Consider the following 27,238-nt stretch of genomic DNA (forward strand, 5'->3'; position numbering starts at 1 on the left):
CTCCCATTCTAGAGTAATAGGTAGAAGAAGCCGGAGATCTTTTTTATCATTGAAGGAGGACATACACATAACACCCAAGGCCTGTCCCCCCTGCGGACTTAGGTGCGAGAGTTTTCCGGCCGGCTAGGACAATTCACTCGTTTATGTCCCTTCCTGCCACAATATAAACATAAACTTTCCCTCCTACGGTATTGTCTCTCTGTCTCAGACAATCTTGTAGCCCCTAATTGCATGGGTTCTGGAGGGGTAACTGTTGGGGTTTCTGACGAGGGATAAGTCAGAGCAAGACGTTCCGGTACCCTCCTAGGTCTCTCTCTGGTATTCTGCCTATACCTAAGGCGTTCGTCAATATGAGCCAAATATGTTATCAATTCCTCTAGAGTGTCTGGTAAATCTCTTGTGGCCACTTCATCTAAGATTCTGTCAGACACTCCATTCAGGAACACATCCACGAAAGCTTGTTCGTTCCATCTGACTTCTGCAGCTAAAGTACGGAACTCCAAAGCATAGTCTACTAGAGAACGGGTACCTTGTCTTAAACGTAACAAGGATTTGGCAGCGTTAGTCTTTCTGCCTGGGGGATCAAAAGTTCTCCTGAAAGCTGCAACAAAGTTTATATAATTAAAGACAATTGGGTTGTCATTTTCCCACAAGGGATTAGCCCAGGTTAAGGCCCTATCTACTAACAGGGTGATAACATACCCAATCTTAGCCCTATCGGTAGGGTACGCTCTAGGATGGAGTTCAAAATAGATGCTTATCTGGTTCAAGAACCCCCTGCATCCCTTAGGATCACCCCCATACCTGAGAGGCACTGTAGCCTGATTGGAAGTGCCTGTAGGTAGTACTTCCATGGGATGTTCCTGGGGTCTCTGACTAGGAGTCTGCTCCTCCGGCTGGAGATAAGCAGTACGGTTAATTAACGTCTGTACGGCGAGAGCGATCTGGTCCATACGAGGGTCCAGTTCCTCAAACCTATTGTCAGTACCAAGCCCAAGAGGGTTAACACCTGCAGGGTCCATGGCCCTAGTGTAATGTCACGACAGTGACCCCTTCTCGCAGAGTGTAACCTAACTATAGAACGTATACCGGACCTTAGAATGGCCGGACTCACGTTAGAGTAGTCAAATGGGATAGCCAGAGGTCAAGGGATAACAGAAGACGGGATAACGATAAGCAAGCCAAAGTACAGGGAACCAGAGAGTAGATTAGTCGAATAGAGAAGCCAAAAGTCAAATACCAGGGTAGAATACAAAATCACAGAAAGTAGCACTAGGGGAACCAGCAAGAACCACACTAGGGCGTCTTACTGCTGTCAGGGCAGCCCTTTTATAGTGTGGTGTGTGTAGCCTTAAAACCACGCCCCCAAAAGGTCCGGGGGCGTGGCCGCGTCAGGACCTTGTCGGCTTCAAGCCGACGGCAGTGGCGCGCATGCGCCGAACCTAGAAATTCCGAGCTGATCGAGCGGCCGGCGTCAGAAGTGTCAGTGAAGGAGGGCGCTGTGCTGCGTGGGTCCGAGGAAGTCAGGTAAGGTATCGTGACAGCGCCAAAGTCCCGAAGTGAAACGAATGCCATTGGTCCGAATTGCCGAAGCAGACAAATATTTTTCCTAAAACGAATTTCCGAACTGAACTGAATTTTTTGCCCATGCACATCCCTAATTGACGAGAAAAAAATTTGATTGATGGTAAATTCAAGTCAATGTGTAGCCCAAGAAATATACCTAATGGTCAATCCCATGCCTTTTCATATCAATATATTTAAAGGGATACTATATGTGCCAGGAATACAAAGCTGTATTCCTGGTGCTATAGCTACCTCTGCATTCACCCTTCCTTGCACCCCCCCGCCCCCCAACATGAATAAATGGTTAAAAACCCTTTACTTACTTACCTGATTCCAGCACCGATGTCCCTCGATGTTGAGTTGCGGGTCCGTCACCACTTTTGACCAGCGACGAGGCACACTGTACCCAGACAACTTCAATGAGCTGAAGTGGTCTGGATGCCTATAGTGTCCCTTTAATAGGGCAGCCTTCTGTATGAGATAGTCCTCTAATAGTCTGTCTTCCAGATGAGAGTGGCCCCAGGGACTGAAGTGGTCTCTGCTCCTAGAGTTTGAGAGATATACCCAGGTCGGTACAGTAATGGTACTTTGCAACATGCAGACTGTTTTCATTCAGAATAATTATAATCTACCTATAACTGCTAGCAATAATCCATGGTTCTTGTTCTAACACGTAATTAATAAAAAGGCACCTTTCTCTTATACCAGAGCGTATAATCTGAAGATCGGAAATCACACCAGCATCCTTGCTTATATTGTATATATAATAAATTAGTAGCTCCCACTCTTAGCCAATACAGGTACTCCTCACTTACCGATTGGGTTCCGTTCTTACAACCCGGTCGTAGAACTAATTGGTCGGTAAGTGAGGAGTTGAGGGATTCCCTGCTCTGCTGCGCTTGTCTATGTTCTGGGAAAATTTCCCTGAACATAGACGAACGCACCAGAGCAGGGAATCCCTCTAATCCCCACGACGGCTCGCACTTCCCCCCACGCTAGAGAGCTGGTCGTAAGTGCGAGCTGCCGTAAAACAGGTAGGTCGTAAAATGAGGACCACCTGTATGCCAAAGTTCAATGCATAAAATTGAAGACCCACAAGAGATACCCATATATAAAAAGAAATTGTTGTTGATGAGCATTGATGTTGTGTTCTCATATGGGCTGAATTCCCTGAGTTTGGTTTATATAGCACCAGTGCTTCTAATGATGGCATGCACAAAGCTTACTGGTGACATGGGTTCCCACTATAAATTCACAAAACCAGTAGAACCTCAAGGAAAAGATTTATATTTTTCATGCACAACAAATGTTTTCGAGGAAAGTACAGCAGAACGTTCTTTTTATACAGCTGAACTTTTCTTGCTCTTTGACTCTTTTCCCTTGTCAGTGATATACTGATGAAACACAACTGAATTCAACTTTATTAGGAGACAACGTTACTGTATCTCACACATGGTTTTACTCCCCGTCACACTCACCCATGTATGGGTCCCTTCGCTCAGCCTTAAGAAACGGCTCATGTGGAATAAGTCCTGTTTGTTTTCAAGGACGGCAATAGAGATTTTAGGTTGTTTCACTGCTCCTGTAGAATATCTTATAACATGTTTACATTACATGTTCTGTGTGCTCTGGTTGTCCCATTACCATTTGGTTCAGTTTTTATTGCCACGCTTGTTCCATCTCAGGCTATGCTACTGTACACAAACCGAAATGTAAGCATCTTAAATAATTAACATACCCTCAGTACTACACTTACAGTCACGTATACTGCTGTACTGAAATCAGAGAATCAAATTATCAAGCAATTATTACTAAAAAAAAAAATAATTACATTAATATACATATATTAATATTCACTAAAGTCATATTTAAGGCCAAATGAGCTGGAATAACAAATGCTCCAAGTCAGCTATGCTTCCAGTTTAGCATAGAGAAAGTATGCGGAGAAGAGGAGAAATTGAACAATAGGTCGAATTCTCCTCCTAATTTGCATTGTATGCCCCGGCTATGCCTGTATTGAATTTAATTGTGATGTCATTTGATACCTTTTTAAATAATATACATGTAGAAGAAATCAGAGCGTCACATTAAAAAAGGTACATTGATCAGCCACAACATTAAAACCACTCACAGGTAAAATGAATAACATTGATTACATTGTTACAATGGCACATGTCATGGGGTGGTAGTAGGCAACAAGTGAATAGTCAGTTCTTGAATTTCATATGTTGGAAGCAGGAAAATGGGCAAGTGAAAATTTCTGAGTGACTTTGACTAAGGCCAAATAGTGATGGCTAGACGACTGGGTCAGAGCATCTCCAAAACGGTAAGCCTTGTTGGGTGTTCTCAGTATGCAGTAGTTAGTACCTACCAAATAGGGTGCAAGGAAGAACAAATAGTGTCAGGGTCATGGGCGCCCAAGGCTCTTTGATGCATGCAGGGAGTGAAGGCTAGCCTGTCTGTTTCGATCACACAGAGGAGCAATTGTAGACAAAATTGCTGAAAAACATAATATTGGGTATGATAGGTGTCAGAACACACAGTGCATCGCAGTTTCGTGTGTATGGGACTGTGTAGCTGCAGACCGGTCAAGGTGTCCATGATGACCTCTCTCCCACTGAAAGTGTCTTCAATGGGGATTTAAGTGTCAGAACAGGACCATGGTGCAATGGAAGGTTGCCTGGTCTGATGAATCACATTTTCTTTTAGATCAGGTGCATGGCTGGGTGCCTGTGCGTCATTTAACATAGAAACATAGAATGTGACGGCAGATAAGAACCATTCAGCCCATCTAGTCTGCCCAATTTACCTGGGGAAGAGCTGGCAGCAGGATGCACTGTGGGAGCAAGGCAGGCTGGCTGAGGCAGTATTTTGCTCTGGACAAACCTTGTTGGGAAACCTTGGATCCTGGCATTCATGTAGATGTTAATTTGACATGTACCACCTACCTAGTGATTGTTGCAGACCAAGTACACCCCTTCACTGCATTCCTGATGGCAGGAGCCTCTTTCAGGAGGATAATGCACTCTGCCACACTGCAAACATTGTTCAGGAATGGTTTGAGGAACATGACAAGGAGTTCAAGGTATTGCCTTGGAATCCAAATTCCCCAGATCTCAATTTGATTGAGCATCTGTGGGATGTGCTGGAACAACAAATCTGATCCATTGAGGCCCCCCTGACAAGTTGCAGGACTAAGCTGGTCTGCTGCTAATGTCTTGGTGTTAGATACCATAGGACATATTCAGAGGTCTTGTGAAGTCCATCCCTGGATGCATTAGAGCTCTTTTGGCAACACAACAGGCAGCCTACATGATATTAAATGCAGGTGGTTTAAATACTGTGGTTGATCAGTGTATAAGTGGTATACTAGGTTTTATCCAATGGTGTAAACATCAGATAATTGACAGTTCCCCTTTAAATAATGTTATTTATTAGGCTTATCTATAATTAACTATTTTATTGGACAATCTCCATGGCAAGCAAGGTAAAAAAGAGATAAGAGTAAGCCACCTAACGTGTTTGTTTCAAATTGTGCAGTTATCTCTTTGCACCCCTGCTTCCTTTAAGAAATTTGGGAGATATTCTTTAGCATATTTAATTATTTAAAATTAACACTCCAAGCACCATAACCACTATTGTCCAGTGTTGCTCTCAGAGCAAGTAGTCAAACAGCATAAGGATGGTTTGACAACTTACCTGGGTTGCAATGTGTGCTGGCCGCTGCCTTCACTACAGCCAGATGTTCCTGCAATGAGATTCCAGTTAGCTCCTCTGAGCTATTCATGAATGTGAGACTGCCCTGCCAGGCTTAGCTCAGTAATAGGAGATTCTGGCAGCTGAGGACGGGTGGAAAATGGGTGTCAGGAAGGATCCGGGTTGGGGAGGGGGGGCGGGGGAGGGAAGGGTTGCCAAACTATTCTAAAATAGTTAGGCTACTTAAAATGAGAGGGTGCTAGGCACCATAACCACAAGATAAGTTTATATACAACTCTTAACTAGAGCGCTTTGATATACAGCCCATTTAATCACTTAATGTTAGGATTAATCACTTAATGTGGTATTTTGGGGAGCAAAAGGAAATTTGTGAATCTTGCACAATGAAGAAACAATAACTAGCATGTGCAAGAGTTAATCATTAAAGTGTGAATTGACGTGAATACAAAGTGGAAATACAGCTGACTTAAAGAATATTTGTAACTTGGCAAATATGAAATAAAATTCAAACGTCAAAGTGATTTAAAAATGAATTTCAAATTCAAGGTAAAAATAGCCAAATTGGAAATATTGTCAGCTATGCTTCACGTCTTCTACTTAAATGAGAAATTCACTTTGAATTCACTTTATTGAATAAACGTGAGTAATTTTATACAGTAATAATACTATATATCACAGTCATCTCAGCCTTTCATCCTTCTGAGGGTAATTAAAATGTACCTTTCCACGTTAAAGGGATCCTATAGTGCCAGGAAAACAAACCCTTTTTCCTGGCACTATATGCTCCTGGAGTGCCCCCCTCCCTTGGGGCCCCGTCCCATGGGGCTGAAAGGGGTTAAAACCCCTTCAGCCACTTACCTGAATCCAGCGCCAATATCCCTCGGTGCAGGGTCAGGCTCCGCCCACACTACTCCTCCTCCGACATCAGCCAGCGGGGGAGACCTAGTGGGCATGTGTGGCAATGGCCCCATAGGAAAGAATTATTCAGTGCTTTCCTATGGGGAAAATCTGATGCTGGAGGTCCGTGAGGACGTCCAGCGTCAGATAACGGACCAAAAGTCTGTTTGGAATCCAGAAGCAACCCCAGTGGCTGTCTGGTAGACAGCCACTGAGGGCAGACTTAGAGCTGTAATGTAAACATTGCAGTTCTATGAACTGCAATGTTTTACATTGCAGCACTAAGGGCAATAGGGAGACAGCACCCAGACCACTTCAATGAGCTGAAGTGGTCTGGGTGAATACAGTGTCCCTTTAAATACGTAAAGGTTACTTTAACATGACCACTCAAGTGATTTAAAGGGATCATGGTGGTAGGAGCCTGCATATGCTTTGTTTCTGTTTGAACTACAGCACATTCAGAATTATTTGCAAGTGTGCGGTGCCGTTGGCTAGTTACATCTTGGGCCCACGTGACTTAGGCTTATCCTGGAGCTCTCTTTGGTCTGCCTAATGTCAATTCTGTGCGTATTTCACATGTCGACAAACTAAAAGTCTTCTCCCTTACAGGCAGAGTGCCTGTAAGGGAAGACCACTTTCCCCACCCTTCCACTGTGTGACATTACAAGGAGGAGGTAGATCAACACTGGGAGTTTTTTTCCCCAAGCGGGGGAACTAATAGCAATGCCCAATATTGTATTGCAAGTAAAAAAAGGCTAACAGCAGCAAAGGGTTAGAGCAACCCACGCAGATTTTAGAGTATACACAGATTTTTTATTTTTTAAAAGGGAAATTTTCATCTAAAATAAAATACCACCCCTTGGGACTCATAAAGAAAAGCACAGATTTTTTTTACAATAGTTTGGGAAACTAAAGTGAGTAATTTCAACAGTTTTATCTGATATGATGGCTTACAAAGTTTAGAATCCTCCTAGTTGATTTAAGTCAAGAAATGGTTTTTCTGTATTTCCCCTATGCCAACTCATAAATGTCACAGACGGCGAGATAGTCTTTAATACACTTCGGTTAACCACACTTCGTGCCAACATGTATTCTTCCTCTGCACAGGATACCCAAAAGACGCGTACATGCTTTACCACTTGAAGTTTCTTGCACGAAATTGCTACAATATTAAACAATTTTCTCTTTCTGTTTTCTATTTTACAAATCACAGTTTTCTTGTGACTATGTTTTGATTTTACTTCTTGGAAAAAGCAGGGTCTTCTGAAACTCAACATGCTATTTAACAAAGCACAGGGAGTACTGCCCACAGAACTGTGATACACATATCGCCAAAGTGTCACAATTTAAGTGGGGCGTTCTCTTGTCTTGAAACCAACCACCCCAGCCCTATCTCTCGTTTCCAGCAGCTCAGAATTTCTAATGTATGTGTGACAAAGCTTAAAGGAACAATACGGGCATCATAACAATCTTAACGGAATGAAGATGTTATGGGATGTACCCTGGGTGCAGGCTTATCGTTAACGAACCGTCTAACAACAAAGTGTTGAATCTGGCACCGTTAGCTCTTCCCACACGCATTCCTTGCAGTCTAAAGCTTCAATCAGGAAGCCTTTGACTAGTAGCAGGACCTCTCTCAGACTTTAAAAAAAATACTTTAGACAGGTATCATGCCATGTCATGTCAGAAATCCATGAATATTTCATACATATCATTGATGCCTTTTTTTAAAATCATTTATATATTCCTTTTCTTTTTCCTCTTTTTCTTTTCCTATCTATTTTGCTTTTCCCTTCCTCTTTTCTTCCTTCATTTTTCTTTAACTTTTGCTATTCTTTTCCTTTCCCCTTGATTATTCCTTTTAAAAACCTTTGTCTTTATTTAACTTTTCAAAGATAGAAATCCTTAATCTTTCATTTTGTTCACCCATTGATCTGTCCTCCTCTTAATTATTCCCATTTTTGGGTGTAGTGTGTGTTTAGGGGCTGTATTGTGTGTTGTGGGACAGGGGAGCTTGTGAGTAGAGAGATGATGGCTGTACCATGTGCACAGGGTGATAGAGGCTGTAGTGTGATGTGGGAATTGGGGTTGTAGTGTGTGGGAAGGAAAAGGGTTATAGTGCCTGAGGGAGAAATAGGGCCAAAGTTCCAAGAGTGCAAGAAAACAATAAAATCCCCCTTCCTCTTCCTTAACTTGGACCTGGGAAGGTAGAAATCTGCCACTGGTGGTCCTGTGCTTCAAGCATTTGGTCTGAACCCCCCGCGGCTTGCCCAATGGCCAGTCTGTGCCTGCTCTCAGTCTATCAGCGGCTCCCAGTCCGATGTTTCCTGAATTAAGCCTCGGTCTGCAATTGATGTTCAGTGGAAAAGCTAAGGGGCACCAGATTCAGGACTTTGGGGTCAAACTGTTAGTTTAAACCCTTGAGGTAAGCTGGCGTCCTGGGGCCTCCTTGCACATTAACAACTTAATTTCCGACTAAGTTACTATGGTGCCTGGTGTGTCTTGTCAAAAGTAACAAAATTGTCAGAATGGGGCCTTTAAGTAAACAATTGACAATTGAGACTGGCCTAGCAAAAGTTTAAAGAAAACAACTGGGTAAAAAATATATATAATCAAAATTTATATATCTAAACACTAAAGGACACAGAGTTAAGTTGTTCCAATAAGTTATGTTTCTTAGTCATTGGCTGTGGCAGATAGACACACAGAGACTTTTAATGAGGAACCAACACATGGATTTCACACCTTTAAACAAAACACTGGAAACCACCTATAACTTTTCCTTAATGTGATGCTATGTTTTCTTTTGAATGTTTATTAAAGAAATCACAATTTAGTTCAGTACAGGCATAGTCAGGGCCCGTATTGCAAATGAGCTAAAACTAGTTGTTTCTCCACTTACTGAGTTCAACGACATAAAAGGGCCACGCTTATAACAATGATTGACAAGGGGTTAAGATGGAGGTACTTAGTTCCAGGACAGAGAGAGGGTTCTACATTCAATTTTATTTTTCAAACCTCACAAACACATATTTGTTAAAGGAACACACCAAGTACCATAACCACTAAAATGCACCATAGTGGTTATGGTGCCAGGAATGTTGTGGCACTCCTCCCCCCAATGTAAATAACAGTTTGACTTCTTACCTTCGGTCTGCTGGGGGCTGCAACATGCATTTTTTCAGCAGGACGCTCCCACTAGGTGTTTCCATTATTTTTTTCAAGCTAAACCCTGCAGTGCAGAGCTATCTCATTGGATAAGAGCGATCAGCTGACATTCTCAGCCAATGAGTCAAGCACTGCACATTGGTTCGGTTCACATTGTTAGTAGTGGAGGCAGGAGAGGTGCCCGGCAGACCCCAATTAAGAAGTCAAACTGTTGAAAGACAGTTTGACCATTTACAATGGAGAGTCACAGCATTCCTGGCACCATAGCCACTATGAGCTGCAGTGGTTATGGTACTTGGAGTGTTCCTTTAATGTTGAATAAAATGCTCAACACAGAAGAAGCAAGCAATTATTATATGCAGCAATCTAAAATAGGGTGGGGGAAACAGTACAGGCATTTTGTTATAAAAGTGATTTTATTTTTACTTTGTTTGCAGTTGTAATCTCTCTTTATACATTGTTTTTTATTGTGCAGAGACATTATCGTAATTATGATGTCTGTGGAATGTATACATATTCATGAATCATTCTTAGGGAAGCCTGTCTGATACATTTTAGCATTTACACAAGACCAGACAGTTTCACTGTGTACATCCACAAACAGTAGGGATTGGTATGTTGCTAAGCAACCACATAGCAACCAGTGTAGTCATGAACAATAAGATACAGACAAAGCGAGAGAGGTGTTTAATATAGAATGTGTCAGTGTGTGGAGAATGTCAGTAACACAGATCAATGCTCACTCATAACTTCCCAGTAGCAAGCGGTGATTCCTACCAAAATACAGATTATTGTAACTGTCCTGATTGTAGAAAATAACCTTAATAGGGACCTATTAAAAATGTATTGAAATTAGTTACAGGGTCACTATAGTGTCAGGAAAACAAACTCGTTTTCCTGACACTATATCATCCTTAGGACCCCCCCACCCTCAGAGTCCCCCTCCCTTGGCGCTGAAGGGGTTAAAACCCCTTCAGTTACTTACCTTAATCCAGCGCCGGGCTCCCTCGGCGCTGGTGACCTCTCCTCCCCCGCCTACGTCAGCTCCCGAGTGGAACGGAATTCGCATGCGCGGCAAGAGCCGCGTGCACATTCAAACAGTCTATAGGAAAGCACTTATCAATGCTTTCCTATGGACGTTCTGCACACTGGATGCGATTTTCGCATCCAGCGTCGCAGAAGCGCCTCTAGCGGCTGACAGGAAGTCAGCCACTAGAGGTTGGATTAACCCTGCAATGTAAACATAGCAGTTTCTCTGAAACTGCTATGTTTACATCTGAAGGGTTAAAAGCTGGGGGACCTGGCACCCAGATCACTTCATTGAGCTGAAGTGGTCTGGGTGACTATAGTGGTCCTTTAAATCTCTTTCATTAATCCTAATGGGATGTGTGGATGCATGATGGAGGTTTAAACAGGCCACCAGGGGGCAGTGACAGGGGTGACCAGAAAATGATGCATATCAGCCTGGTTTGCATGCATGCCTCACTGACTGACAGACACCTTGCCCACACCCACTCATGGTTATTCAAGAAAGAGCACTTTTGAAATACTCTAGCAGGGGCACAGTGCAATGTGAGGGCATCTATTCATGTACAACACTCACATTGATATAAGGGAGGTTTTTAATCTCCCTGCCATGCTGCAGGTAGGGCCATATCTACTAAACAGTGAGTAGTCAGAGGATTCTCACTGTAACTATAATCTAGAAATTGGACAGCAATAGAAATAATGGAGAGGAGCTGCAACAGGTTCCCCCGAGTCCCCAGCAGTGGCCATTGAGAGGGGGCTTTGTATTAAATAATGGGGGTTTGGAAAGATCACTGGGTAAGTCAACCTAGTGCCTTTCCCCAACCCATGGACTGGGTGGGGGCTACTTGCTAAAATAAAGGGGGCGGTCCTGGTGTCCATAGGTGGCAGGTGGGGGCTCTATTAAAGGACCACTATAGGCACACACAGACCACTTCAGCTTAATGAAGTGGTCTACGTGCCAGGTCCATCTAGGGTTAACCCTGCCTGCTGTAAACATAGCAATTTCAGAGAAACTGCTATGTTTACCTATGGGTTAATCCAGCCTCTAGTGGCTGTCTCATTGACAGTGAGAAGATGCCAGCGTCCATAGGAAAGCATTGATAATGCTTTCCTATGGACTGGCTGAATGCGCGCGCGGCTCTTGCCGCGCATGCGCATTCAGCCGATGACGTCCAAAGGAGGAGGAGAGTCCCCAGCGCTGAGGGGTAAGTGTTTAACCCCTTCCTCCTCCTTCAGCCCGGCGGGAGGGGGGCCATGAGGGTAGGGGGGCCTATTAATACTATAGTGCCAGGAAAACGAGTTTGTTTTCCTGACACTATAGTGGTACTTTAATATAAAAGTGTGCGCCTGGGCACTCCTTACATCAAAAACACTACAGCTGTCTATAGGGGTCATGGTGCTTGGAGTGTTCCTTATAAAGTAGAACTAATTTGTAAATTATTCACAAGCCAGCAGCATTTTCTATACCTATCCAGCAATTAAAGAGACACTAAAGATCTCAATGAATATTGTAAAGCGCTACGGACGTTGCAAATCACATGGCCGCAAAGCCCTAGTGCCTAAAAAGTTTTAGATCACACATTCAAATTATGTATTATACATGTATAATATATTCTAAGTTAATTAAAACACCTGACATATATAATACATATATAATTTAATAAGTGTATTTTAGTATTAATCTATATATTAATACCAAAATACACTTAGAAGTAAATTATATATTATATATGTATAATATGGTAATCAGATGTTTTAATTAACTTATAATATATTATACATATAATACAAAATATACATTAAAAAATGTAATGTCATAAGCATCTCTTGATATATTCTATTATTCATATATATTATATATGATATATGTGCGTATATGTGTACGTGTATGTGTGTAGGTGTGCATACATACATACATATATATATATATATATATATACACATACATATTTTTATACATATATATATAGATACATACACATATATATATATATTCAACGTGTATATTTATCTACTATATTTACATATATAAATAATTAATTATATTAATTATAATTCAAAGGATCTGCCTGACAACCCAGGTAGAAAGTCCATTGAATTTAATTTACAAGCCCTATATTTAACCCTGTACCTTTCCATAACACCATAAAATCTGTACACGTGGGGTACTGTTTTCCTGTGAGACTTCGTTGAACACAAATATGATGATTATATCCTCAGTGAAAATGCAGTTTTTGTGTGAAAAATGCAAAAATATTTTATGAAAACCAACTTTTGTGGCTACTAAAAATAGACTGGGCATACCCCATTCTGAATACCCTTGTTTGTCTACTTTTGTGAATGAGATGCCATGATGGGGGTAATTCTCATTCCTGGGCTGCCATATGGTCTCCAATGCAACATATGCCTCCTAACCAATCTGGCAAACTGAAATGGGAAAGCCCTATATGTGTCCCTATAATCTTCCAAAACCCCATAAAACCTCTACATGCAGGATACTGTTTTACTGATGAGACATTGCTGAACACAAATATAAGTGTTTTATGGCAGTAAAATATATAATTATGATGATATAATCAATGAAACTGCATTCTTTGTGTGAAAAATGCAAAAAGCTAATATGAACGCTAAATTTGGCCAGGGTTTGTGACCAAGTGGCTACTACAAAAGACTGGACATACCCCATTTTAAATACCCTGGTTTTTCTTCTTTAACAAATGGTATGCCATGCTGGGGTTAATTTTCATTCCCGGACTGCCATACAGTCCCAGAGGCAGCATAGGCCCAGCAAACCAACCTGGCAAATTTCAATGTGTAAAAATGAAAAAGGGGAAAGCCATATATTTGACCCTGTAACTCTCAAAAAACACCATAAAACCTGTACATAGTGGGTACTTTTGTACTTGTGAGACATCGCTGAATACAAATATGTGTAATATATTGCAGTAATAACTAACAGTATTGGGGGTGGAGCCTGCAGCGCAACGGAGCAGTCACCATTAACAATAGCTCCGATAACCTAAAGCAGAATCCAAGCGCTATTGGCAAAACTAAAGCCTATCGGCTGAAACCGGCTACGGACATCGACTCAGGGCACTCTGCTGAATCTGCAGATGCCTTTCTTCCAAATCCCGGGCACAAAACGCCACATCAAAGGCTTTGGGGCCTACCGCGCGAGCGCCCGCCAACAGGACCTGGTCGGAGAGTTAGCAGCGTGGCTTGAGACGGGCTCACAGCACGTAGAGTTGGATTTCTACACTCCAGAAGAAATGGGACGGAGGTCTTAAAAACCGACCCCCCCTGCACCCAAGCCACAACAGGACATAGGCATCATGCTACAATCCCCTCTACCCACACGGACCCGAGCTGCCATGGAAGCCTCACCCACGAGGTCTGAAGATGAGAACTCCGTGCACAGCATGGCCACAGCCAACACAGACAGAGAAAACCCACAGACCAGAGGAGAATCAGCCCCAGCAGGATATTCAGAACATGCTGACTGGACTCCAACACAACTTACAGCAAATGTGGCAGGCAGACCTGAAGGGGCTCACAGTAGAGGTACAGGCAGGGATGTGTTTGCCGCGAGGCAAACAAGGCATCTGCCTTGGGCGGCACTTTGCTGGGGGCAGCAAAAAAAGCTGCCCTTAAACGCCCAGGCAGATCCCTTGTTTGCCTCGTGTCCTGGGGGGCTCAAGAGCTGGCCGGCTGGCCACTTTTGAGCCCCCCCTTGAGGCGGGCGGCGGGCAGCGAGGGAGCATACTCACCTGAGTTCTTCCTGTTCAGTTCCCTCCGCGCCACTTAATGAAGCCGGGAGCCAGAATACGAAGTCACTCCAGCTCCCGGCATCACTAAGCGGCGCATGAGGGAGCTGAGCAGGAAGATTAGAGCTCCCTCGCTGCCTACTCTGCCTGTCCGCCCCCTGCCTGCCCACCCAGCAGCCCCACTGGACCGCAGGTAAGCAATCCACTCCAGCTCTCCCAGGGAGGCTGGGTGGATTTAAAATAAAATGTAAAAAATTATAATTTGTGAGTGTTGGGAGAAATGTGTATGTGTGTGTGTCTGTAAGTGAATGTGTGCGTGTGTGTGTGTATGTGTGTATGTGTGTGTGTCTGTAAGTGTGAATGTGTGTGTGTCTGTAAGTGTGTGTGTCTATGTGAGTGAATGTGTGTGTGAGTCGGTCAGTGAGTGTGTATGTGTCGGTCAGTGAGTGCATGCGTCTGTCAGTGAGTGCGTGCGTCTGTCAGTGAGAGTGTGCGTCTGTCAGTGTGTGTCCAAGTAATAGTGTGTGTGTATGTCATTGTTTGTCAGTGTATATGAGAGTATGTGTCTGTCAATGAGTGTGTGTGTCTGTCAGTGAGTGTGCGTCTGTCAGTGAGTGAGCGTCTGTCAGTCAAAGTGCGGCCTTGCCAGAAAAGGGTGGGGGAAATTTTTATTAAGGGGAGGGGGGGTGCGAACACCGTCTTGCCTAGGGCAGCACAAATCCTAAGTACACCACTGGGTACAGGTGGTGACAGTCCACACTCAAGCCCCAGAAGGGGAGGTGAGAGACCTGCGACAAGACCTAAATGCACTGAAAGATACAGTTACCCAGATGCAAGCCACACAGACCATTATCACCAGGCAAGTTAATCTGCTAGATGACAGAGGCAGGAGGAAGAATGTTAAGATCAGGAGGGTACCAGAATCGGTACCGCTGGAGGAACTTCCCCATTTTATAAGGCTCTTATTGGCCTCTCTCCTACCCACCAGGCAAGCGAAACACTTTACATTTGATGGCGTAAATCGTATCGCCAAATCACTGCAGGCACCAAAGGCGGCACCCCGCGACCTCATCTTACGATGCCAAACTCTTACAGATAAAAAAGCCCTAATGGCTGCTATTAAAGGGAAAACGCCCTACAACTTTGAGACGCACCAAACCGCCTACTTCCAAGACCTGAGCAGAGACACACTATCATGGCGCAAGAGCATGCAGCCCATAACCACCACCCTACAAACAGCAGGACTCACATACAGGTGGGCAACCCCTAGATCGATAAATCCTACAATGTCTCTGACCTGGGAGAGGGTCCTGCCTTACTTGCTATGCTGGGACTGCCAAACAGTACCACAGGGCTACCTACTACGCAACCTAGGACCACGACCTGAAGCCTACGCCGACCACACAAGCACTCTTTTGTTATTGCAGTTCATGTTGTTCTTTTCTCCTTACACATATAATCTACAGTTAAAATCTCTCAGTACGCACAGTACTCCCCCCACTGACGTTGAAGCACTGACCACCCAATGGTAGACCCACTGAAGCCTACACTGGCTGGATAAAACAAGTTAGCTCTGTGGTGTGCAACTTGACTTGTCTATACCTCTCAACGCCCCCGCTCAACCAGGCTGAGCCCATTTGAACTTGACAGATCTCTATGACTGCCTAGGCCACTTGATAAAAGTGCACACTTTCTCTAAGCCATGCATGCATTGCACCCTATTGACTATTTGATTATATGTTACTATGTTGTATGGTATTATGGATATGTTATGATTTAACATTATGCACTGAAAACAAAAATAAAGAATTAAAAAAACATACAAAAAAAAACAGTATTATGATATTATATCAAATGAGAACCCAGCGCACTCCCTATCTACTAAACAGCTACTTTGATGCTGACAGATTTGACTAGTTTTATTAAAAACATCTAATCTAGGCAAAAAACGATGGGGATTTAGTTACATTATATGATCATACATTGCATAAGCCTGCCACAACGTCAATGTACCCCATATTCAGCAGGTCCTACTGTAACTGCCAAATGTCTGCTAAATGAGGGGGGGGGGGGCAAATACATACAGTAAAAAATGAGAAACCACTCCCTATTTACTAAACAGCTACTTTTCTGATATAGTATTATGATATTAACCCCTTATTCAATGTACGGAAATCAATCGGCATCAATAATCCTTTTATGCTTTTTGAAACCTTTTTGTGGGTGATGGTTCCTGTTTTACTTTTCCCCAGTAAAAGCAATTTAAAGTGGCTCTGTCACCCCAAACTTACCGTTCTCCTGTTGCTTCATTTTCTGATCTATTTCTCTTTAATACATAAGACAAAGTAGGGTCTATTTAGTCTTATGTAATTTTCCTATGCTTGACAATTATGGCAAGCACGACCTTAAGCCAAGCACCACTCTCTCGATAAATGAAGTGGTTGGCTTAAAGGACCACTCTAGGCACCCAGACCACTTCAGCTTAATGAAGTGGTCTGGGTGCCAGGTCCAGCTAGGGTTAACCCATTTTTTTATAAACATAGCAGTTTCAGAGAAACTGCTATGTTTATAAATTGATTAAGCCTTCCCCCTAATCCTCTAGTGGCTGTCTCATTGACAGCCGCTAGAGGCGCTTGCGTGATTCTCACTGTGAAAATCACAGTGAGAGCACGCAAGCGTCCATAGGAAAGCATTGTAAATGCTTTCCTATGCGACCGGCTGAATGCGCGCGCAGCTCTTGCCGCGCGTGCGCATTCAGCCAACAGGGCGGAGAGGAGGAGGAGAGCTCCCCGCCCAGCGCTGGAAAAAGGTACGTTTTATCCATTTTCCCCTTTCCAGAGCCGGGCGGGAGGGGGACCCTGAGGGTGGGGGCACCCTCAGGGCACTCTAGTGCCAGGAAAACGAGTATGTTTTCCTGGCACTAGAGTGGTCCTTTAAGGACAGAGCTTCAGAAGCTTTTCTTTCACTTAATGACAACGGCATTTTTTATTTGGAGAACTCACCCTCCTGTGTCTCCTGTCATCCTCCTGTGATTGATAGTATAGCTGCAGGAGCTGTTACACGGTGTGCATCACTCAGTACTGTCCCTGCTCCTCCTGCAAGACATTTCCTGTGTGAGAGGCTGTTAGTGGGCAGGTAGGAAGTGATCCCTTCCACTTTATGTCCAGTCTCACACACAGACACGGGAGGAGCTGGGACTGAGTTTTACACGACCCTATAACTGTTCCTGCAGCTCTGCTATTTAGGACACTGGCTAAGGCTCCTGGTACCTCTATAACTGTTTCAATAGATCTGCTCTTAGGGACACTTGCAAAAGCTTCTGGTTCTTATCTCTTCTCACCAGCCTACTTAGCCTTAAAAAGGCACATTATAAGTGCTGAGAACAGGCGCCTTATACTGGACAGGGGCCTAATGAGTCCAATGTCATGCTTCACTCAGCCTAAAATGTAACCCACTATAAAACCATGCATTGGGACAGTCCTGATTTCGGGGTCCTGTACCGCTTTAGTTCCCTGATATCTTATGATTTCCTGAGGCCATATGTTACCATTTTAATAGAGACTTTGACGTACACCAGGGAAGTTAAAAGATTAGATGCCCAATAGTTTCTGAAGTCAAGCACAGCATCATGGGACTTGTTTTTCTGAATAGCATGGAAATCACCTTTTGATTATTCCGGACCATGACAATACTGCTGAATAACCTCCTCCCCCCACCCCCTCCCCACACACACATTTTCCCCAAGATAGTTTAGTTAAATTTATTAAAGTCTATTCCTGTTTTCACTATAAGATCCCCTTTAGATACTTCTTTCATTCCACAAGTGTAATGTGCCTTGTGTAGCAAGATTAATGATAATTAATATAAATTAGTCTGGGATATAACCACACCTGATTTATTTAGGTAATTATGTTACCTCATGCGCTAGCACTGTTATTAGAAGTTTAAAGAACTGTAATTTGCACCGTAAATCCTTCAATATAAATCTCCTTAAGAGCCCGTTTTAACCTAATTACTGTTACGCATAATTAAAAGATTATGAGTAAGAAGTCTTTGAAAACTTAAGCAAAACCAAGATTTTATGCAAAGTTTTATTACATTGTATACCTCATGGTGGCTTACATTTTAGCATACTTTTGTGAATATTAATTTCATCCTCAGTCCTGTAATGAAAAGCTGCCTCTGGGTATGCTTCTGTGATTTCCATTATAGCGTATAGAATAATCCTCACTTTCACTTCAATACAGCACACAGACCTTATCCAAATACTTATGGCACAGGGGATTTTAAACATCAATAGACTTGGGCATTCGTATTTGGAAGACGAAAATCAATACGGACGAAAATCAGGTTAAAACCCCTTCAGTGACTTACCTGAATGCAGCGCCGATGTCCCTCAGCGATGGGTCAGGCTCCGCCCAAGCTCCTACCCAGCCGGTGGAGGAGACCTAATGCGCATGCGCGGCAATTTTTCAATGCTTTTCTATGGGGATTCCGGCGACGCTGGAGGTCCTCATGCATAGCGTGAGGACTTCCAGCATCGTTTAAAACACTTTTCAGGTTCTAAGAATACGGAAGCCCCTATAGTGGCTGTCTGATAAACAGCCACTAGAGGAGGACTTAACCCTGCAAGGTAATTATTGCAGTTTATAAAAATTGCAATAATTACACTTGCCAGGTTAAGGGTGATGGGAGATGGCACCCAGACCACTCCAATGGGTCCCTTTAAGGAAACCACTAACAAATTAGGAAGCACTTTTGTTTAGTCGATACCTCCCTAGTTTGATATCCTTAAATATGGCAATCCCAAATAAGGGTACCAAATTAGGGAACAATCTACTTACCAACTTAAAGACGAAATATAGTAAAGCCCTTTTCTTGATTTTGATCTTTCATCTGCTTAGTAGCCTTATGTGGGATTGCCATATTTAAAGATTCCAGCAGCTCCATCCCTACATAAGGGTACCAAATTAGGGACTCGTCCACTTTGTAAGTCAAAGAAAGATTTTCTGGTGTTCGCGTCATTCTTTTCATCTGAATAGATATTTTGACACGAACATATCAGATACATTTCGTCCAAAAGGAATCAGCTACTGAATGAAGTTTGTTTCAGACGAATATGCTTTGAATGCATTTTGATGAACCAAATATTTCCATCATGTACAAGTATAAACACCAACTGCACTTGGACTCTTTTAACTTTGACTATTTTACTAAACACCACCAAGTGTGATGTCTAGCATGACTAAAAGCAAAACTGTGAGCCCTTTACCTGTGAAACAGGAACCCAGACAGTTGGACCCCTGAACAATACTGTCCATTTATTTAATACCACCCCTCAAACATTCACCCTTTTTTGTCTTTTTTTATTTTAATTTTTTTTGCATTCTTTATTTTGCCTTAGGTAGTAGGCAAAACAGTACATATGCAAGTAGACAATAAGCATAACATTGCGTAACACACCAACAAACTGTATTTTGATTCCATGTGCCATTATTTGATTACTGCTCAGAAATCATTGTGGCACATTGGTAAGTGTCGCTGCTAAACAGTACAATAATACAGGTATCAGGTAGCTGTTTCCTCGGGACTACTTTGCGGTAGTTCACCCAACATAGCCATCAGTTGGTGCGCGAAGGTGGTCATCTATCTGTCATTGTGTGGAATTGCTTGTGGGCTATTGCTGGGCCTGCGACCTAATTGTGTTTTCTGATAAGTGTAAGAAAGTGTAGAGAAATGAGGGATGGAAGAAATAATAATAGAATAATGGTCAGGAGGGGGAACCTTTCTGACCCACACACGCTTACTACAGACAAGCACACCAACACACACAAGCTCCCTGATCCATACACAAGCTTACTGACACACAGAAGCTCTCTGACCCACACAAGCTTAAAACAGACGAGCTCACCAACACACACAAGCTCACTACAGACAAGCACACCAACACACACAAGCTCCCTGCCCCATACACAAGCTCACTGACACACAGAAGCTTAAAACAGGCAAGCTCACCGACACACACAAGCTCACTACAGACAAGCACACCAACACACACAAGCTCCCCGCCCCATACAGCTCACAACAGACACACACACAAGCTTATTACAGGCAAGCTCTGATATACCCAAGCACACTACAAGCTCACTGGCACAAATAAGCACACTACAAGCTCACTGACAAATACAAGTACACTACTAGCTCACTGATACACACAAGATTAATACAAGCTCACTTACACACACACAAGCACACTACAAGCTCACTTATACACACAGGCTTACTACAAGCTCACTGACACACACACAAGCACACTACAAACTCACGGATACACAAGCACACAACAAGATCACTGACATACACGAGCACACTACAAGCTCACTGATACACACACAAGCAATGTGTGAGAGACTCTCACTCCTGTCTGTGTACCAGCCTTTAGCAGCCACCTAGGTAATTGTCTGCCCCCGCCCCCAAACAAAAACTCAGAGGAGGAAAAAATAAATGTGTCAGGTGCTGCACTGCCGGTCCCAAGTCCACCGGCCCACCTGGAAATTCCCCGGTATCCTGGTGGGCCAGTCCGGCCCTGGGTGCAGCTAGCCCCAGCACATAATTTAAAAAACTCAATATCTGCAGTAGTTGAAGCAGCAACACTGCACATCCTACCTCCTACAACCATGACAACCTCAAATCACTAAAATCACTGAAGTAGTCATGGTTGTTGGAGTAACCCTCTAACATTAAAACAGCTGAAAATTCTCCCTTTCAGTTTCGCTACTCTGGCAATAAATTTGAAATTCATTCGTAGATATCCCTACATGTCTCTAGTTACACCAAGTATATGGTAGTTTTGTGTCTAATTGCCACAATGAGGCCATCTTCTTGTTTTTTTTTGAGGAATAATCAGTTCCCAGGGTACAACCTGTGGCACTTTGAGGGCTGGCGGCTTTGGGATATAGTAAAGGCCAATTATTAATATAAACCTTCCAGGCATCCTGCAGACCCCTAATCATGAGGGATTGCTGAAGTCTTTAAATGGTCTTCATAATAAATAAAGTTTTTAGTTATACAACATTTTGCTATTTTTCTAATGATTCTAGTCAGAGATACAGTCCTCTCCATGTGAACATTCTATATCCATATCTTAATAGAAATGTCTTGTTTATAAACACGTTATAATCCCTCGATACTTGCAAAACAGCACATTATTGTCTCTCAGATATTGTAACTTTGCACAATTATTGGCTCCATATTGTGGCCCATTCTGTTCACTGCAACCTCTAAATATGGTATCCGTGTTCTAAAGATTGGCCAGTCCCCATTAATCATGTACTTGTAGTGTCCAAAGACATGTACTTTTGGTAGCAAAGAGGCCAAAAACACATTCAAAACCAATGTTAACTCAATTTATTTTTTATGCATTGTATAGATGTGAAAAAACAAAACAATAAATTAAATCTAAAAACACTTTCATTTGACACAATATCATTTGCTGCAAATCCCTAAACCAGGAAGTGATTCAGCCAGACATGCACACTTAACTTTCTTTAAAACTGCAGAATTAAGAAGAGGTATATTCAAAAGAATGTATAGCAAAGCAAAAAAAAAAAAAAATACACAGGGAAAAAAAAAAAATCTTAAAAACAGAATAGTTCAAAATGATCATCGAGACCAGTATCTGAGGAGATAAAAAGACCGGGCACCGGGGCTGTTATTGCAATACAGCATGAATGAATGTAAGCATGTAACAACATAGACAAAGAACAAATAACCACAACGAAACTACAGAGTCTGGAGCCCGCAAACCCACAAAGTACACAACACATAATAAGTAAACAGGGGACAAAGAAAGATGAGGTGGGGACAGGGATTTGGAGCTGCCATTTTAAATGCTACTACAGGTCAGAGGTTAATAGGAAAAGGGATTATTAGACTGGCATACAGATCTACAAATAAAGAGACTATTAACTAATACTTGTGTCTGCTACGTCCCTGGTTACATCTTTGTCTCCCAGCCAATCCTAGTCCTCCACAGGTTTCGTAAGAAATTAATTAAAACAGCTCGCGCAGTTGAATGGTATCCACTTTTCATATCATTTTGCAAGTGGCTCTATTGTCTATTGCAGAGCAGTTTATGGGAATATTATTATTTTTTTTAAATGCCCTATGTAAGAGAAAATAAATAGGTAGACGAGGGACGGTTCTGTTGTATGTTAATTATCATAATACTTTCTTATGGAATGCATACATATTCCGCGGAGGTACATCATTTTATTACAGGGAAATAGGAACAACAAACAAATTAAAGGAACACTCCAAGTAACATGCACACTACAGCCTGTTGTAGTGGTTATGGTGCTAGCAGTAACCTGGCAACATATTAACTTAATTGTTCACACCGTTTTAGCACTCTTGGCACCATCACCACTGCAGCAGTTTATTTAATGTTAAAATAAACACGTGGTAGAGGGCCCTGTTCATAATATCTTACCATCTAGGCTGCGCTGTCAGATTTAGTATTGGATATTTTGTGCCTGTAGTGTCCCTTTAAACACGGCTAGGTATGTTTCTATTTTGTTTCACAGTGTCCTTGTTTTGGGGGCATTAACAGATTTCTTTTTGGTTTAAGCCTATACCTGCCAGTTTGTAGAACTGTACCGTAATCGCCCTAAGACCCTGCGTGTAATAATTTGCCATTTTTAACATCTGGTCCCTATACAGATTATGTAATTCCCTGCTTATCTGAAAATAAGGAAATTGGTTAACTCCAGCTACAAGTGTTCCTTTATCTCCTGGCGTGCTAGCTCTCCATCTAGCCCTGCAGTTGGTAACGGAGTGGGTCATTCTATTTTTAAAGGCATCTTTAATGACACAGGCTGCCACCGGTCCTTAAGGGGTTAAGCAACTGATTATGTTTATTTTTATTATTAAATCCAGATTACAAAGTTTTTATCAAAGTGTGGTTTAAAAACTTTTGAAATCTGTTTGTTTTTCCTTCTTTTTTTTATACTTTAACCTGAATACCCCAAAATAAGCATAGAGTAGAATTAAAAGCACATCCTTTGCCTGTATCTTTGTAGGCATTATATAGAATGCCTAACTTCTAGGCTGCTCTTGCCATCCCATGCATGCTTAAACTCGCTTACTGTGTTAGCCTCTACCACTTCAGCTGGAAGGCTATTCCATGCATCTACAACTCTCTCAGTAAAGTAATACTTCCGGATATTATTTTTAAACATTTGCCCCTCTAATTTAAGACTATGTCCTCTTGTTGTGGTTGCAGGTGTTACAATTGGTTACAGTTGCAGGTGTTCTCTCACACCTGTTGTATGTTTTACAAAGATGTATCATTAAATGTATTGATAAAAAAAAGCATAATTCTCTAGAATGTAAGCTCATTGATCAGGGGCCCCCCACCCCCCTCTGTTCCTATACATCCAGTTACAATTACATGTCTGTTAGTCCAAACATTGTACAGCGCTATGGAACCTGATGGCGCTATATAAATAATAAAATAATAATAATGAGTTCCTCAGCCCTAAACAACTGCAGATTCCAAGCTGGTTGAGAATCTGGGAGAGATATTTACAGGCAAACTGACACAAGCAGATGCAAATGGTTTGAGCTAGTCAATTCCTCCCCCAGATGAGATGACAAGAGGCCAGTGTGCTACAAGGGAGTGAGGTCATCTGTTGTATTGGAGGCCTGAGAGTAGATCACGTGTGCCTGGCTGTGTGGGTAGCAGGGGCTGAGCCTTACCAGGAAGGAAATGTTAGCTGGGGAAAGAAAAGCATTGTCAGAGGGTGTGCTAAGGAAAAACCATTTAAATGTCCAGACCTATATCACACTCTTCCTGTCTCTAAAGGCGACAGCACAAGTCGCTGCAGTGTAAGGAATCCAGCCATAACCCCAACATTCCATAAAAACCCATATCAGCCAGCAAAAATAGAAACACAGTATCCATCCCACCCCAGATCAGCATTGAGATCTTCCCCCAGTTCAAATGATGCTCACTTCACACTTCCCGTTGATACGATAACATTAAAACTTTGTTGCTGTAGCAGCATCCTGATCAAAATATAAAGGTTTTATTGGCAGGTAATCTTCAATCTATTCTTTATTGCATGCCCTCAGGAGAGTGTAGACAAGCACATGAAAAAAAAATGAAAAAAAGCACAAAATCTATCAAATACAAAGAAGGAAAAAATGGGTTTTGGTTTGTTAGATAGATAATCTGATTTTATTGTGCAAATCTGGTAACAGATTAATATATATAGATTTTATTGTGCAAATCTGGTAACATTAATATATATATATTAATATCAAAATAGACAGAGGCTATGATAGTTAATAATAAGGGAGATATTCCTGTATTTTAAATATGTAGGTTTAAAGAACTGGATATTTGAACGACTGATTACCTGAAAAGGGCAATTTGTCTCAAACGCACTAGACGTAAAAATATATATATCTGTATTTATTTTGTCTTTCAGAGGCTGTAGGTATTTTTTTTTTGCGTTTGTGGTTTTTGTAATGAAACTTTGTACAATTTTATGGGTGCGTTAAAGATTTGCGTATGATTTATAGGTCATTAATACGATAAATCATTATTAATACATGCTATACAAAATTAAAATTAAATATTTTTATGCTCATATACAGTGGAACACACTAAAGTAATTTGAACAGTTAAAATATTAACCTCTTTTTGGTGTGTGCACATCCATTTTCTGATTTTCCTTGTTACAAGCGCTAAACATCACTTGCCTGTCGGGTGAAAGATAACTATGTTTAGTAAATTTAATGGGTCCTTAAATACTGGGGAAGTTGTTTTGTCACGCACTTTATACTTCCTTCCGCACTGGCTTTGCTTTGATCTGGTTTAGGAAGTGCTCAGGGGGTTAAGTAAAAAAAATAAAATAAAAACGTGTTTCTTATTTGGCTGACAGCCAGAATTTTTAAAGAAATTTGAACATTTAGCTATGTTAAAATACATAATTGCTACAAGATAATTTTTTTCTTTAATTTAAGATCAATTTGGATTTTTCTTTTACTTAGCAATTTAGATATATTGTGAATTAAACAAGAGATTTTTACAATGAACCATTACTAAAGAAATGCCATTTTCTTATAGGATACTCATGGAGGAGACAGAAGTAAATGCGTCGGATGACTCTTCTTCAGAAGGTTAATCATACATTCTCATCTTCATTTTGCATATCGCATTAATATGATTCTGTATCACAGTTGTGTGCACTGTGAATCCCTGAATTTGGTAAAATGTGTAGTAATTACGGCTGTTTTCAGAATTATTTAATATTTACAGAATTACTCAAAGTACTATAACCACTTAAGCTTGACTAGGTCTGTTCAGGGGCTTAGCAGGATACACTGCTATATCTGAGATATTCATCTATCTTGTTACTGTGTGAGGCCACCATCAGCTCTTGTCAATCAGCCAAGACAGTTAGGAGAGAGAGAGAGAGAGACAATCAATGGGCTGAGTGTGGCTCGGCAGAGATTAGCCCAGATCAGATCGTAGCAATACTGGACTTGCTCTCATGGGCGTAGAAACCCCCCAAAATCTGGGGGGGATAGCATTTTTACTCGCCGGGTATATTCTTATTCCGTAAACTAGGAGTTGTTTATCCCATTGTACAGCGCTACGGAATTTGCAGTCGCTATATAAATGATTAAATAATAACATTAAAGGGTCACTACAGGGAAGGGGTTTTACTTACCCGGATACAGCGCTGGGATCCTCCTGATTAGAACCACCCCTACCCTTCCCATGAATATTAGAACCACCCCTACCCCTTCCATGCACAAAAGAACCCACCTATCCTTTCCACGCATATTAACCCCCTACCCCTTCCATGCATATTAGTACCCCCCTAACCCCTTCCATGCATATTAGTACCCCCTAACCCCTTCCATGCATATTAGAACCCACCCTACCCCTTCCATTCATATTAGTACTCCCCTAACCCCTTCCAATAATCTTTCTACCTCCCCTCTCCTCCCATCCATATTAGTAGCCCCCCTAACCATTTCCAATTATTTTTCTGCCATGTTAACTAACGCCAGTGCTGGAGTGCCGCCGTGTTTACATTAAAAGCCCTCCAGGGACAGGCTATAGACACCAGAACCACTACATTAAGCTGCAGTGGTTCTGGGGACTATAGTGTTTCTTTAATGTGAGGTAAATTAGAGATTAGTGCCACGAATAATATGCTAGATTGCCTACTTACAACCAGATGAGGATGATGATGGGCTCTAGCTGCAGTCTGGCTCCACTGGTCTGGTGTAGAACAGGCTCTCTGGAGGCTGTTTGTAACTGTGGTCACAAAAATCAATGTTCTGGGAGAACGGGAAGCAGCTCCATTTTTTGGGGGGCCCTTTACACAGCTCAAGGTCTGGGTCCCAGGGTCCACCTTCATGTTCCACCAATGAGTTTGTTCACAGGGGGTGGAGTATGTAGGGGATGTCCTGATATGTGTGTAAGGATTGCATTGTGTGAATCTGTGTTTGTATGTGTAAGGGCTGCGAGGTGTGTTTCTGTGTATGTACGGGATGCAGTGTGTGCGTCTGTAAGGGGTGCATTGAGTGTGTGTACAGGGTGCATTGAGTGTGTGTAAGGAATGCATTGTGTGTTTCTGTGTGTGTAAGGGTTGCATGATTGTGTGATTGTGTGTGTGTGTGTGTGTGCACGGGGTGCATTGAGTGTGTGTAAGGAATGCATTGTGTGTTTCTGTGTGTGTAAGGGTTGCATGATTGTGTGATTGTGTGTGTGTGATAATCAATCTCTCTCCCTCCCTTGTCACTCTCTTTCTCCCCCTCCCTCCCTCCCTCCCTCCCTTGTCACTCTTTCTCCCCCTCCCTTGTCACTCTTTCTCCCCCTCCCTTGTCACTCTTTCTCCCCCTCCCTCCCTTGTCACTCTTTCTCCCCCTCCCTCCTTTGTCACTTTCTTTCTCCCCCTCCCTTCCTTGTCACTTTCTTTCTCCCCCTCCGTCCCCCCTTGTCACTCTCTTTCTCCCCCTCCATCCCCCCTTGTCACTCTCTTTCTCCCTCCCTTGTCACCCTCTTTCTCCCCCTC

At 42.3% G+C, this 27,238-nt stretch overlaps 1 protein-coding gene and 1 long non-coding RNA gene across 2 annotated transcripts in view; one reads left to right on the plus strand and one right to left on the minus strand.

Moving 5' to 3' along the window:
* Positions 1-27,238, minus strand: part of LOC134573160 (uncharacterized) — a 201,180-nt gene that overhangs the window by 65,595 nt on the left and 108,347 nt on the right. The gene's annotated exons all lie outside the window — the stretch shown is intronic.
* LOC134573154 (uncharacterized) overlaps positions 24,167-27,238 on the plus strand; it is a 141,034-nt gene continuing 137,962 nt past the window's right edge. Inside the window, exons 1-2 of the mRNA XM_063432686.1 lie at positions 24,167-24,239; positions 25,276-25,328. Coding sequence (XP_063288756.1) covers positions 25,283-25,328 — 46 coding nt within the window. The 5' untranslated portion in view covers positions 24,167-24,239; positions 25,276-25,282. The remainder of the gene's footprint in view (positions 24,240-25,275; positions 25,329-27,238) is intronic.

The sequence above is a fragment of the Pelobates fuscus genome, chromosome 9, assembly GCF_036172605.1.
Source record: "Pelobates fuscus isolate aPelFus1 chromosome 9, aPelFus1.pri, whole genome shotgun sequence".
Classification (NCBI taxonomy): domain Eukaryota; kingdom Metazoa; phylum Chordata; class Amphibia; order Anura; family Pelobatidae; genus Pelobates; species Pelobates fuscus.